Here is a 14609-nt window from a genome sequence, read left to right as displayed (position 1 = left end):
CAGACAGACAGAGAGACAGAAAGTGAGAAATCACCCCTCAGGGGAGAAGGCCATGGTGCAATCCCTTCTCCCCCATTCTCCTCTTAGGATCTTGGGCATGCATGCACACGCGCCCGGTGTGAGTTTTAAGCCACCAGGTCCGGACACGAACCGTAGTCGACTACATGGGAGTCCAGCGACATAGCCATTACGCTAACTGCTGGTTCCTCCTTTGCCATGTTGAACTTAATCTACCCCAATCCCATCCTGATTCTGAGCTCTGGCCCAGGCCTTGGGAAAAGCAGATGTGAGATTGGAGAGGAGGTTCAAGATTCCTCTGTCTCTTCTCTCTAGTCCCAAACCCTTTTTGGTTACAGGTGGCATATGAACTTCTGGGGGTGTTACGCTCATCTGGAGGAGCTGTGCTGAGCCCCCGGGAGCTGCGAGTCTGGGCTCCTCTCTTCCCTCAGCTGGGCCTTCGTTTCCTGCAGGAGTTATCAGAGCCCCAGCTTAGAGCCATGCTTCCTGCCCTGCAGGGAACCAGTGTCACACCTGCCCAGGTGGGCCTGTCTCCCTCCTGGCATCCCGCTCCACACACCGTGTCCCAGTCAAGAGAACTGCATTCAGGGATACCGTCAGCCCCTCCTATCCCTGGATGAGTGCTGGCAGTGAACCCTGTCCAAGGAGGACTGCCTCGTGCTCTTTCCTCAGACCAGGACAGACCTGAATCAAGCTGGTCACTGGGAATGGCTGAGAGGGTGCTGGAAGTTTTGGAGGGAAGGCTTAGGGACCTGCTTAGGACATGGTTGCTGGGAACTGAGGGTTGTTTCCTGTCCTATCCCAACACAGGCTGTCCTGCTGCTTGGGCGACTCCTCCCTCGGCATGATGTGAGTAGCAGCAACTTCTCAACATCCCCATGGAGGTCACTGTCCTGTTTCCCTGACTCTTGCATCTGCCGCCTCCTCCTGGTGGGCTCCCTTCAGATCTGTTGCTTCTGTACCTTGATCATTGTCTTCACGGCCACCTGGCCCCTCTTCTTCAGGCCTTTTGTCTCTCTTGTTCTTCAGCTATCCCTGGAGGAACTCTGCGCCTTGCACTCTCTGCTGCCAGGCCTCAGCCCTCAGACACTCCAGGCCATTCCCAGGCGAGTTCTAGTTGGGGCTTGTTCCTGCTTGGCCCCTGAACTGTCACGCCTCTCAGCCTGCCAGACCGCAGCACTGCTGCAGACCTTTCGGGTATGAAATAGCAGGGAGACAGACACAATAAGGAATGTGAGCTCTGGCTGGGAGGAGGGCATCTTCCTTGTGGCCAGGAAAGGCCTCTCCTATTCCCCACTCCCTAACACACACCCAAACACACACAATCACTTCTCATGCAGGTGAGAGACGGCGTTAAAAATGTGGGTACTACAGGTGCTGGTGCAGCTGTGTGTATCCCTGGTCAGGTATGTGTGAGCTCACCCACTGAGTTCCTCAGCCTCCTGCGGCAGTTTCACATGGTGCTGCCTCGCACATTCTCCCCACAGTGACCCTGAGAGTTCAGGTTCGCTCTGTGCCCACCCTGCTCTTAGCAGCTCTCCCCAGTTCTTGATGCAAGATACTATAACTTATTCTGGCCTAGAATGTCAAAGCCTGAAGGGTCTGGGAAATCTTCCAGGCCAACCTTCTGCTTTCAGATGAAAAGACCAAGGCTCAGAGAAGCTAAGGGACTTTAGTTGATCAGGCACCCACCTAATAACAAGACTTGATCACATCAGCCTTCATGCGAGGGTGCCTAGGCGTTCATTGCTGCAGTGACAAATGCCCTTCCACAACATCCTAGCTTTGGTCCCTTTCTGTCCCATGGTTCCCCTTGTCTGAGACTGAGCTCAGACCCTCTCCCCTATCACTACACTGCTACCCCCATCACTACCAGCAGCCCACCCCCACCACCTGGCCAGACTGCCTGCTTCCCCTGCTCCCATTAAAGCTGCTACAACTGGACTCTGCGGCTCTTCTGGCAAACCGAAGGCGCTACCGGGAGCTGTCCTGGTCTGAGCAGCAGGTAATTCTCCCAACTTAAACTCAGAACCCCCCCTCTCATTCTGTTCCACCTCCATTACCTCAGGCTTATTTGGCAGCTTATCCCCAGTATCCCTCACAATGTGACTTGCTTTACTCTTTTTCTCCCTTCTCCCTCTCCTCCATTTCTCTTTCTCTCTCTCAGAGTCTCAGAGAGGAGTAGGCATTTGGGAGCAAGGGAAGCTGGTGGGGCCAACAGAGTCAAGAGGCAGGTCCGAAGCATCTTAGGTTGTTGGACAATGCATCTGCTGGGAAGCAGGTCCCCTTTCCTTTTCTTATAGGCACAATTTCTCTGGAAGAAGATGCAGGTGCCCACCAACCTGACCCTCAGGAATCTTCAGTGAGTAACTCGTGTTGAGTGAACTTAATCCAGTTCTTTTTTGTTTGTTTTTGTTTTTGTAGTACTTACCATGTGCCAGGCAGCATGTGAAATTCAATGGGAGATACAGGAATGATGCATGGTCCCTGCCCCATGGACATTCCCCTGGCCCCTCCCCCCTTTGCCCTCCTGCCCTCCCACAGTGCCACGCCTATCCCTATCCACCTATCCCTATCCCGACTAGAGCTAAGCAACTCAGAACACCTGGGTTAAGGTTTCACCCCTCTTGGGGACCAGCAGTTGGTGTAATGGCTATGTCACTGGACTCCCCAGAGGCTTAAACTCAAGCTGGGTGCATGTGCATACTTGCCCAAGATCCTGAGAGGAGAATGGAGGAAAAGGGATTACGGCATGGCCATTCCCCCTAGGGGGTGATTTCTTGCTTTCTGTCTTTCTGGCAAGCACATGTGCCCTATACAAAAAAAAAAAAAAAAGTGCGTGTGTGCCCGAAACCCTAAGAGAAGACTGGAGAAGGGACCGAGGTCTAGCTTCTCACTTTCCTTCTCTCTCTCAATCTCTCTCTCTCGCAAAAGCACACACCCCATAGCAAAAGTCAAAACGAGACAAAACTACCGCAAAGAAAAAAAAAAAAAAAAAACCAGGAAAAAAAAAAGGCTTCACCCCTTTCACTTTCTCATACTCTTGGGAAAGTCATTTAACCTCACAAAGCTCCTCTTTTCTCTTCTGTAGAATAGGAATTCAAATGGTATGAGGCTGCCCTGTGGCCTGGTGATTGGGGGAGCTGGAGTACACCCGACTGGGGGATGCTTTCTCCTCCCACCCCCACCACCTCTCTGTCTTGCTAGCGAGCACACCTGTCTTTGGCAAATATTTTTTAAATGACACCTATCTCAAAGGAAGATGAAATGAGATTAAGAAGGTGTATAGATATTTAACACAGCGCCTTGCCCAGTTTAAACTCCCAGTAGCTCTTTGCTGTTATTAGTTCAATTCAAGGTGATTTCAGAGTCAGAGGCCAAGCAAGAATGAACAGGAATACGTGGTTGTCACTTTATCTACTCCCACAGTAAAAGAACCATGGGCTTCAGAACCAGGAGACAGGATTCTAGGCTCAGTTCAGCACATCTCTATCTGAATGATGTTGGGAATGTCGTTTAACCTATGTAAATCTCTCTTCTCTAACAACATGTGATGGTGTTATGGGGGGCCAATGAGAACATCTATGCAAAAACATTTCTCAAACTGCAAATTACCGTAAAGGAACACCTGTACGTGTGTGGTGAGTAGTGATATCAAGGAGCAGACAGGCTGAGGCACATGAATGAGCATTTACCCACACACACACCTACAGGGCCCTGGGCACCCTGGCAGGAGGCATGTCCTGTGAGTTTCTGCAACAGATCAGCTCGATGGTAGACTTCCTGGAAGTGGTGCACATGATCTATCAGCTGCCCACTGGGGTTCGAGGAAGCCTGGTGAGAGTGGGTACTTGGCATTAGTGGGAGCAGGGATGCTGGGACCCTGGGTCCATGCTCAGCTCTGTTTTGACCCTGCTGCCCTACCCTGTCCTATAGAGGGCCTGCATCTGGGCAGAGTTGCAGCGGAGGATGACAATGCCAGAGCCAGAGTTGACAACACTGGGACCAGAACTGAGTGGACTGGACACCAAGCTACTCCTGGACTTACCGTGAGTGCTGTGGCTAGAAATACTGGATCCTCAGAAAGCTTAATTTGGGACTGAAAATCTGCTCTTAGGAAATGCCCTAGACATGGCAGTTTTCTGTCTGGTGGTTACATGTGTAATTTATAGCCCAAAGCAGAGGATCTATTCCCAGTTGCTCTATGTATTGACTGGCTCCCAAAACATGACCCAAGCATGAGACAGCTGAGGGTGGCAAAACTGTGTTGTGGCCTGCCAAGCAATCTTATTATAACCCAGACCACATTAATAGGGATAGAATATCTAAGATGAAGGAGGCAGTGGTCCAGTACTGCCCCATAGGACTGTAGTCTGCTTAGGACACTGTGTTCTCAGTATAGTCAGAGCAGTAGGCAAAGAGAAAATATATGAAAAGTATGATGCCTTCAAATACATGAGGAATTATAAGTATGAAATAAATTGGTGGGCTAGCAGGTGGTGTAGTGGTTAAGGGGCTGGACTCCCATATGGCCAACCATGATTCGAGTCCTGGACCTGGTGGCTTGAAATTCATGCCGGGAGCATGTGCGTGCATGCCCAAAATCCTGAGAGGAGAATGGAGAAGGGATTACAGCATGGCCATCCCCCCCGGGGCTGGGGGGTGATTTCTCACTTTCTCTCTCTCTGTCTCTCTGGCAAGTGCCCAGGCCCTATAGCAAAAAAAAAACTCTCTTAAAAAAAAAAGAAAGAAAATATATTGGCATATTTCTGATGGGAACACTGGATAAGACTAGGATTATTGAATGAAAATCAGATTTTTTTACAATATGAAGAAAATTAAAGATTGAATTAATTCACAGCCATCAAGCCTAGGCTGGATGGCTCCATGGCAGGAACATTGTAGAGAAGATTCAAGTTGGGTTGCTGGGTGAGAAGACTACATGAACCTCATGTTCCTTTCAACCTGGAGATTCTAGAAGTTCATGAGTATCTCACTCATATGCTTCTTTCCTAATTTTACCCAACCCCTACCACACTGCCACCTGAACTACAAGTCAGAGTAGAGAAAGGCTGGCATGGGGCCAGCAGGTGGCATGGTGGTTAAAGCGGCTGGACTCCTACATGGCTAACTGCAGTTTGGGTCCTAGACCTGGCAGCTTGCTTTCTCACTTTCCTTCTCTTTCTGGTCAACTTCAAAAAAATAAAATAATGACAATAAATAAAATAAAATTAAATAATTTTAAAAAATTAAAGGCTGGCATTACAGTCTTTCTGGGGATGAGGTGATGGTGAAAGCAGTTGGCTCTACCTTACTTTTTTGTTTTTGTTTTTTCCTGCTCAAAGGTATGTGTACTTGCTGAAGTAAGACTGAGAGAGACGGAGGGAAAGTGAGAAAGCATCTCCTATGGGGGATGGTCATACTGTAATCCCCTCTCTTCCACCTCTCCCTTCCTTCAGGATTTGGGCATGCATGTACTCACCCCTGTAGTGTTTCTCCAGCCACTGGGCTTAGTATTCAACTGTACAGTTGGCCATGTGGTATCCAGCCTCCTCAACCACCATACCACCAGCCGAGGCAACCTTATCCCTTTCTATAGATTTTTGGCTCTTGTATAACTTGACCCAGTTCCTAACTGGCAACCCTAGATGGAGTTCAAGATGTTACTTCCGTTTTCTGGGCAAAAGGGCTTTTTGTTTTTTAAATGCCAATCAAATATGTTTAAATATGTTCATTCACTAAAATAATTTGGAATTCCAAGGGCCTGAATGAGGTAAAAAATCCTGGACTATGAGTCAGCACAATAGTGTTTTTCATTTGTGAAAAAGGGATAAGAAAAATATCTAACTTGGGATCAGCAGGTGGCATGGTGGTTAGAGCGCCCACACGGCTGACTGTGGTTCAAGTCCTAGAATTAGTGGCTTGCTTTCTCTTTCTCTCTCTCTATCTCTCTCTCTCTGGTGGGCATACATGCTCCATAGCAAAAAATTTAATAATAATAATAAATAAAAATAAAAGAGAGGAAGAAAAGAAAAATACTTAACTCGCCCCCAGCTCTTATCATAAGGATCATGAGACAACACCTGAAGAAACATTGTAACTTGTAGAATGCTATAGGAGTGACCTCTTCACAAAAAGAGGAAAGAACAGAAATTGGGAGTAAAACCCTACCATGTTATCTCTGAGAATCTCTGTTTATCTATAAAAGTGTGTTTTTTTTTTCCCTTTATTCATGATGGGGAATATGTGCTAACATGTGGGAATGAGAAAGAGAGAGAGATTGATTGATTCATGTGCTTGACATATTTCATGCTGACCAGGCCAGAGATTTGAACTGTGGTTGCCAGGTAGGATCTGGTTTATCTTAGCTAGTGCATTACCCCTGTGCCACTGAGCTGGCTCTGAGAGAAATTTTTTAATGATACTTAATATTTGGAGCTTTTGAGTTCATCATATCTGGAAGATTAGAAATATGTCCCTTCCTTTGTTCTCTCCTTTCAAGTGCGGTGGCGGGAGTGGGGTTGTTTAATATCAGTCCCAGACCAGGGTCACAGGGTTTGGTCTGGTGTTAAATCTTGTCTGGGAAATGTGGGGTTTTGTGATCCCTTCTCAACTCGTCTCAGTTCCCACTGAGTGTCCCTGTTGTCAAATTGCTATAACAGGATACAACTGATGGACAGACTGTCCAATGAATCCATTCTGTCAGTGGTAGAGCTGGTACAAGGAGCTCCAGAGCAGCTGCTGGCACTGACCCCACTCCGCCAGGCAGCCCTTGCAGAGAGGGCACTACAAAACCTGGTAAGAGTCTACCCTACTAGGTCCAGAGCTCCGCCCTTGGTATTACCGGCCCCTCAGACAATGCCGTCTTCTAGGCCCAGTCCCCACTTTCTGTTGTCACACAGGTTCTCATCTACCAGGTTTCTCTTTGGATTCTATTCCTTGATAACCTGTTTCATGTCTTTTCTCCGTACCGTTTGGAGTCCAAGAAATCCTTTGGTCTTCACCTCTCAGTCTTTCTGCCTGCTCCTATCTGGGCTCATTGTTAGGAAAGTAAACAAAGGCCATGAGTGTGACAGGATGCCGAGTTGGGAGCAGTGGGGAGGGAAGGTCAAGGTGCTTAGTATCTTGACCACAGTCCAGTACTGTAAGTCAGAGATGTAGTGTTCAAGGTCCATGCCCCTCTTCAGGCTCCGCAGGAGACCCCAGTCTCAGGGGAAGTGCTGGAGACATTGGGCCCCTTGGTCGGATTCCTGGGGATAGAGAGCACACGGCGGATCCCCCTACAGATCCTGTTGTCCCACCTCAGTCAACTGCAGGGCTTCTGCCTAGGAGAGACATTTGCCACCGAACTGGGATGGCTGCTATTGCAGGAGCCTGCTCTTGGGTATGAATCTTGCAAACTTTACATGCTAACTTATCCTACATCCAACCCCTCAACCACCATTATCAGTAGCAGCCCATTTTTATATTTTTAAGGTCCCTTGGAGAACTGTCTCCCTAATCCTAGCAAGTCCTCTTTCCTCCTTCCTTTCCATCATGGTTTCCTCGGTTCTGTAGCCATTGCTCTTCTTCCTGTCCCTAGGAAACCAGAGTTTTGGAGCCAGGATGAAGTAGAACAAGCTGGACGTCTATTATTCACTCTGTCTACTGAGGCTATTTCCTTGATTCCCAGGGTGAGGTGAAGGAACAAGGGAGGGAGTAAACACATACAGGGGACTGGTGAGCGGGTTATGGGGACTTATAGTCAAGAAGATTGAGGGGAGAAATGTGGAGGCTGGATCTGGGGTTCGGCCCTTGGCATTCCTTGGCCCTCAGACAATACTTTGACTGTTTTCCAGGCCCAAACCCCACTTTTTATTGTCACACAGGTTCTTGTCTACCAGGCCCTGTCCCCTAGGTCTCCATTTGGATTCTATTCCTTGATAACCTATTTCATGTCTCTTCTCCATATCCTTTGGAGTTTAAGAAATCATTTGGATCCCATCTCTCAGTCTTTCTGCCTGCTCCTATCCGGGCTCATAGACAAAGGCTGTGAACATCAGAGGGTGCTGAGTTGACAGAGTCAAGACTTTGGACTCTGTCCAGGTCTCCCCACTCTCCTTCTATCTTCTCATACAGGAAGCCTTGGGCCCAGAGACCCTGGAACGGCTTTTGGAAAAGCAGCAGAGCTGGGAGCAGAGCAGAGTCGGACAGCTATGTGGGAGGCCACAGCTTGCTCCAAAGAAAGCAGCCTTGGTAGCTGGGATTGTACGACCAGCTGCTGAGGGTCTTCCAGGTGAAACTACCCAAATACTCGTATGTCCAGCAGGGTGTACAGGAAAGAGTATCGAGCCATGCAGTCAGGAGTCTGGGTTCTAGGTATGCTGTGCCCCTTGAGCAGATTTGGAAAGCTCCTGCTCTTTGGGCTTGGATTTTCTAATCTATAAAGAGAAGGGGTTAAGGAAATAATCTAGTTGTAGAGTTCCATAACTCTGGAAGTTCATAACTCGGTGTTTGTTCAGAATCTTTATTTTTCTGTTATCTTGGTTAATAGCCAACTCAACTCTAGTCTGGTTAAGTATGGAGCTTTCTTCTGGAGAGATCCCTAGGAGGAAGGAGACACTGAGCTAGAGACCTGGATTCTGATAAGGCTCTGCCACTAAATTCCTGGCAACCTCCTCAATCTTCCTCCTACAAAAGATGGACTTGTCCTCTCCCATCACTTCTTATTCTAATAGCATTTGAGCCCTATAAATCACATCCTGTAGTAATTTCTCAACCCACACTGCCTATACTGCCCCATCCTATACATGTTGGGAGGGTTATTCTATCTACAGAATCTCTCTGGGCATAATTCAATACTACATGGGCCTTCTGACCTTATCTTCTCCCTTTAGAACCTGTGCCAAATTGTGCAGATGTACGAGGAACGTTCCCAGCAGCCTGGTCTGCCACCCAGATTGCAGAAATGGAGCTCGCAGACTTTGAGGACTGCCTGGCCCTATTTGCAGGAGACCCAGGACTTGGGCTGGAGGAACTACGGGCAGCCATGGGCAAGGCAAAGCAGGTTAGGGATGAAGAGGTTAATTGGGTCAAAAGGTGGAAAATCATGAGGAAGTTGGTTGGGAGAGATGTGGGATTCAAGGGAATGGAGAGCTGGGTGAGAGATGGGGTAAACAGGAGACAAAACAGGATTTGAACCACAAGAGACAGAGGGGACCAATATTGAGGAAAGAGAGCCAGTACAATGGAGAGAAGAAGCAGAGTGCTGGGTACCGAATTCTGATGTATGTCAAAATCATCTGGGGAGCAGATTTTTAAAATGCTGATGCCGGGGTCCCATGTTAAACTCACTGCTAAGAATTTCTGGGGTCAGGACCAGCAGTTGGTGTAATGGCTATGTCGCTGGACTGCCATGTGGTTGACCGTGATTCAGGTCCCGGATCCTGTGGCTTAAACTCATGCCAGGCACGTGTGCGTGCATGCCTGAGATCCTGAGGGGAGAATGGAGGAGAAGGGATTGCGGTGTGGCCATCCCCCCTGGGGGGTGATTTCTCGCTTTCTGCCTCTCTGTCTTTCTAGTGAGCACACGTGCCCTATAGCAAAAACCTCTCCAAAAAAAAATTAAAAAAATAAAGATAAAAAAGAATTTCTGGGGTTGGGATCTAGGTATTTGCATTTTAATAGGCACCTCCATGAGTCTGGTGCACTTGTAAATTTAGAATTCATGAACTGGAGTTTGTTCTTCTTTCCTTCTGAGACCTTAGGGTCCTTCAATAATAGCTTAGTCAGAGAAACTAATCCAAGTCTCATTTTATAATTGAGGAAGAGGCAAGTGATTGGCTTAGTGTCATACAGCTAAGACAGTGACAAGACCAGCATTCCGAGTCCCAGTTCCGTGCTTTTTCCATTTATATCACTTCTCTTTCTCCTAGTTGTGGGGTCCTCCGCATGGATTCCGTCCTGAACAAATCTTGCAGCTGGGTCGGCTCTTAATAGGTCTAGGAGAGCGGGAGCTACAGGAGCTGGTCCTGGTGGACTGGGGAGCGCTGAGTACCCTGGGGCAGATAGACGGCTGGAGCTCCACCCAGGTACTCTTTCCTTCCTCCCTACCATTCCCCAAACACCCCTCCCATAGGCCAATACTCTAGGTCATCAAAACCCGTGGAATTTTTTTTTTCCCGTGACCCTGCCTGGACAATCCTTCTATCTTTTGATAATGCATCATACTAGCGACCTTAGGAACTCTGTGATCTGTCCTCTTTTTCCCTTTTCCCCAGGGCCTCCTCTTTTCCCCTTTCTTTTCTGGGTCCTCAACCTTCCAGATGGCTATTGGATCTTCAAGTCTTAATAATAAAATGAGACTTATTTTATTAATAAAATACAATATGAGATCATACAATCCAGTACTACTTATCATTTCTCTAATCATTTCCCCACCCATTAATTCCCCATGACGTCATTCCTTATCCTGTGCACCCCAACCCCCACCGCAGCTCCGCATTGTGGTCTCCAGTTTTCTACGGCAGAGTGGTCGGCATGTGAGTCACCTGGACTTCATTCACCTAACCGCACTGGGTTACACGCTCTGTGGACTGCGGCCAGAGGAGTTACAGCATATCAGCAGTTGGGAGTTTAGGTCTTCTGTGGAGGAGGGTGTGCATGGTGGTGCTGAGGTGGAGGTTGACCCCTGGGAAGGATCATGAGGAAGTGGTCTCATGGAGGAAGAGACCTCATTTGAAACCATCTCTTCCTCCATCTCATGACCACAGCCCCTATTGCTGAAGCTAAATTCTTCTTCCTTCCTTCCCACTCTTCCACAGCCAAGCAGCTCTCTTCCTGGGCAACTTGCATCTCCAGTGCTCCGAGGAACAACTGGAGGTTCTGGCCCAACTCCTTGTGCTTCCTGGTGGCTTTGGGCCAGTCAGTAACTGGGGGCCTGAGATCTTCACTGAAATTGGCACAATAGCAGGTAGGGAGGCTGGGCCACTGCTGGTGTTGTTATCCGGTTTGGTTTCCACCCACTGGATGGATGACTGCCCTGGAATTAAGGTGGGGGTCTGAGGAAGCAATTAAGTAAGGAGCTGAAGATGTGTTGGAGATAGTCTATGGGAGGGTACTTTGGGAGCAGTAGGAGGAGAGGTCCACAGGGTTGAAGAGAAGGGAGGCCAGTTTAAGATGTTTGGATGCCCATGTCACTTGTTTCAACAGCTGGAATTCCAGACCTGGCTCTTTCAGCACTGCTGCGGGGACAGATTCAAGGCCTTACCTCTCTTGCTATTTCTGTCATCCCTTCTCCTAAATTTGCTGTAAGTATTGATAAACTGGGGTCTGGGGTGACCACAGGAGAGCCAGGGCCCAACAAGGACTACATGGATGCACTGATTCCTGCTCCTACCTCCAGGTGGTGTTCAGCCCCACACAGCTATCTAGTCTCACTAGTGCTCAGGCTATGGCTGTCACTCCTGAGCAAATGGCCTTACTGAGTCCTGAGCAGCAACGAGCAGTTGCATGGGCCCAGCGTGAGGGGAAGGAGAGCCCAGGACAGCAGGGTGAGTTCCCAGACGCACAGCTCAACCCTCTGTTTACTGATTCAGAATTTGCCCCCTAACTTGGTGCTATTTGGTTTTTAAAGCCTACCCAGGGAGGCCCCTGGAGGGAACAAGTCTACAGGCAGAGAGCTAGTTTCCTTGTATCAATGGCTCCTGGAGAGCAACATTGTGATATTCTTCTCATTCCCTGTCTCATTATAGGTCGAAGCACAGCTTGGGGCCTCCAGGACTTGTCACAGCCTTCCTGGGCCCTGGCATTGACCATCGGCTTCCTTGGTCAGCTGCTATGAGCCTGTCTCTACAGTTGAGGGAGACTACTGGGAGAGAAATCTTAAGTTATAATGAATAAAATGCAAATACACGTGCATCCTATTTATTCTCAGGAACTGATGAGGGATATGGGTAAAATGCTAATGCTTTCCACCCACCTGAGAATCAGTATTCTTGGCATGCTGTATCTGGAATCTCTTAAGTCATCATAAATAACTCCACTGCCTCTTTTCATTTCCTGGAGGCTGCTCCTCCTTACCCCACCATTAGAAATAACACAGACAGCTGGTGCATAGCAAGGAGTCTTTACTAGGATGGAGCAGGGAGAAGGGTGTGGGCCCAGGGCAAGTAGAACAGGCCATCATTAGAATAGGCAGAAGTCCTGGGGATCTTGGGTCCTCTGCTAGGCATGGGGTGTTAATGCTTGCTGTGAGCAAGAGGTGCAGGGATGCGGATATCCTGGCCTCTCTCCAGACGCCGTTCACAGTCGATCAAATAATTTACTCCATCGATGACCAGTTGCACCAACTCCACCTGAAGGACACTGATCTTTTATCTTTGCTTCTCACAATCAAGGATTCTTTCTTTAGCACTGACCGACTTTCTTTGTTCTGGGAACTCATTTCTGATTGCCAACCCACTCAACCTGCCTTTCATTTCAGATTCTGTTACATTCCTGAGGCTCGCTCATTGTCCTATCTCAGCCCTCACAGATCTAGACCTCTCCTCATCCTAATCCCTTGGGATCTCACCTCCGATTTGCCCAGTCGGTCCAAATTAGAGATGTCAAAGACGTTGCCTGTGGCAGCAGTGTCCACTCCTCCAGTACCACGCTTTTGGAGTCTTAGGTTCTCCAGGATTTTTGGGAAGCGGCTATCCTAGAGGGCATATAGGGGTTGAGGGCAAGTCTAATTGAAGCAGAGACTGGTCCTGTCTCAAAGAGTCCTGAAGCTGATCAGAACCCTGCCCCTAACTCTTTAGCTACAGTAAATCTAGCTGGCTCCTTTGCCCACTCCTCCCCAAACACACAGCCCTCCCCTTCCCCCACTCACACCCTTCTCTAATCCCACAACTCCTTTACTTTGCTTAGCAGGGGAAGTTTGATGTGCACTCCTGCCCGAAGTCCAGTGCCTAGATTAGATGGACAGGTCAAGATGTATCCCAAACGTTCATTCCACATGAATTCCCAGCCACGCTCCTGGATGAGCCGCTCCACCTGAGACCACAAAGATTCTGTTAGCAAAAAGTCAGATATAGGTGGACCCTTCATTAGCTAGACCCATAGGAACGGTAGACATATGTCTAGAATCATTCTTTCTTTTTGGTGAAAATGATTTGTTATTATTGTCAGGCATGCAAGGTAATTTTGATGTTGCAAAATTATGATGTGCATAATGATGAGACTGTAGAAATATATCTTGCATGCAGAAGAAAAGAAGCTTGAAAGAGTGATGCATCAAGGATGATCTAAGGAAATGAATGGAGGCAGTACACTGAACAGAGAAAGGATCGATTATTCCATGAGTTCTGCATGCACTGATTATCTTTGCTTTGCTCATGAGCCTAGAGCTTGCAAGGATGCTTCCAGATAGAAAATGAAAGTATAAGCTTTGCAATAGGAAGAGGCAAAAGAGCCTTCTGTTAGCTATGGAAAGGCCCTATGTGAGAAAGCTGAGAGAAAGGTGAAAACAGAACAGAAAGCCAGATTCATAAAGGTGTGTGTGAGGGAGAAGGGCTTGGAAAAGAGTGTGTCGTTTCACTTAATCTTCCTAATCATGAAGATGACTATTAGCATTGAAGAGACAAGGGATCTGCCAGAGCAATGGACACAAAGACCACTCCCCAACATGAGTGAATGGCACCTTGTTTTATTGCCATAGGGCGGGTGCCACCACGCCCTGTGGACAGCACCTTGTTTATAGTTCAGAAAGTATAGGAAGATATCTTCCATGCTGATCATGAAGAAACCCTTCCATCTTGAAGAATAATGCAGCTAACACTGCTGACCAAGTACTTTACCTAAATTATTTTAGTTAATCCCCACAACCATCTTCAATGTAGGAAAACTTATTATCCCAATTTTACAGATGAGGAAACTGAAGAGTACTTCCTTACCCACTTGTAGTCAGAATATATTAGCTATTGCTTGCTAAAAATAGTACAAACTTCCCAGCTAGAATCTAAAAGAGGAGCTCTCTTTTTTTTGCAAGTTCAAAATAGAACTGTATATATGAGAACATACAGTAAGAATTGGGTTTATGTGGATTTTCAATAGGGACTTGACTAGAGTCCTAACCCAGATAGGATCGCAGATTGAGTTCATGCCCTCATCTAGAGCCACACAGTCTGGAACTTGAGCTATTTCATCTTCCGCTGTTCCTTGTTGCCCTTCCGTTTTCAGTTTAAAGCCTAGATGTGATACCTTGACAGGGTTACATTAAAATCATGTACACAGCAGTCTCTCACTCCTAAATATTTTTTCTCTCTGCATATCTCACTGTCCTACACTACAAACCCTAGGCATTGATCTGCCATCTCAGTTATTCTTCCGTGCATTATCTGGTGACTTCTTTCTTAACTTCCTTAGGTTCCTGACATTCTTTCTGTCTTCTTATTTTTAGGGCAACCATATGTCCTGGTTTTTTCCCAGGATAGTCCAGTTCATACCTATTGTCCTAGAGGGATTAATAGTGGCCCTTTTTACTATCAGAAGTGTCCTGGGTTGGCTAATAAATTACATGTTCAATCTACATATGCTATTCTTTGGTTTTCCGTATGTCCTCCCACCTA

The 14609-nt window shown here is 47.5% G+C and overlaps 2 protein-coding genes across 5 annotated transcripts in view; one reads left to right on the top strand and one right to left on the bottom strand.

Annotated features, from left to right (window-relative positions):
- The window catches only part of STRC (stereocilin), an 18739-nt gene extending 6900 nt beyond the window's left edge, over positions 1–11839 (top strand). Inside the window, exons 11-29 of the mRNA XM_006162869.1 lie at positions 357–539; positions 829–867; positions 1048–1215; positions 1359–1424; positions 1898–2023; positions 2322–2380; positions 3732–3855; positions 3955–4067; positions 6681–6816; positions 7206–7402; positions 7601–7691; positions 8137–8293; positions 8895–9064; positions 9933–10088; positions 10494–10636; positions 10821–10969; positions 11209–11306; positions 11402–11549; positions 11751–11839. Of these exons, the coding sequence (XP_006162931.1) occupies positions 357–539; positions 829–867; positions 1048–1215; positions 1359–1424; positions 1898–2023; positions 2322–2380; positions 3732–3855; positions 3955–4067; positions 6681–6816; positions 7206–7402; positions 7601–7691; positions 8137–8293; positions 8895–9064; positions 9933–10088; positions 10494–10636; positions 10821–10969; positions 11209–11306; positions 11402–11549; positions 11751–11839 (2412 nt within the window). The remainder of the gene's footprint in view (positions 1–356; positions 540–828; positions 868–1047; positions 1216–1358; positions 1425–1897; positions 2024–2321; positions 2381–3731; positions 3856–3954; positions 4068–6680; positions 6817–7205; positions 7403–7600; positions 7692–8136; positions 8294–8894; positions 9065–9932; positions 10089–10493; positions 10637–10820; positions 10970–11208; positions 11307–11401; positions 11550–11750) is intronic.
- Positions 11840–12108: 269 nt separating this feature from the next.
- The window catches only part of CKMT1A (creatine kinase, mitochondrial 1A), an 8029-nt gene continuing 5528 nt past the window's right edge, over positions 12109–14609 (bottom strand). For all 4 annotated transcript variants that reach the window (XM_006162857.2, XM_006162856.2, XM_006162858.1 and 1 more), the window contains 3 exons: positions 12901–13035; positions 12572–12697; positions 12109–12353 (listed from right to left, as the gene is read on the bottom strand). In XM_006162857.2, coding sequence (XP_006162919.1) covers positions 12237–12353; positions 12572–12697; positions 12901–13035 — 378 coding nt within the window. In that variant the 3' untranslated portion in view covers positions 12109–12236. The remainder of the gene's footprint in view (positions 12354–12571; positions 12698–12900; positions 13036–14609) is intronic.

This window comes from Tupaia chinensis, unplaced genomic scaffold (assembly GCF_000334495.1).
Source record: "Tupaia chinensis unplaced genomic scaffold, TupChi_1.0 Scaffold141044_1, whole genome shotgun sequence".
Taxonomy (NCBI): Eukaryota; Metazoa; Chordata; class Mammalia; order Scandentia; family Tupaiidae; genus Tupaia; species Tupaia belangeri.
Note: the sequence above shows the minus strand (reverse complement) of the source record. Positions and strands in the feature narration are given on the sequence as shown.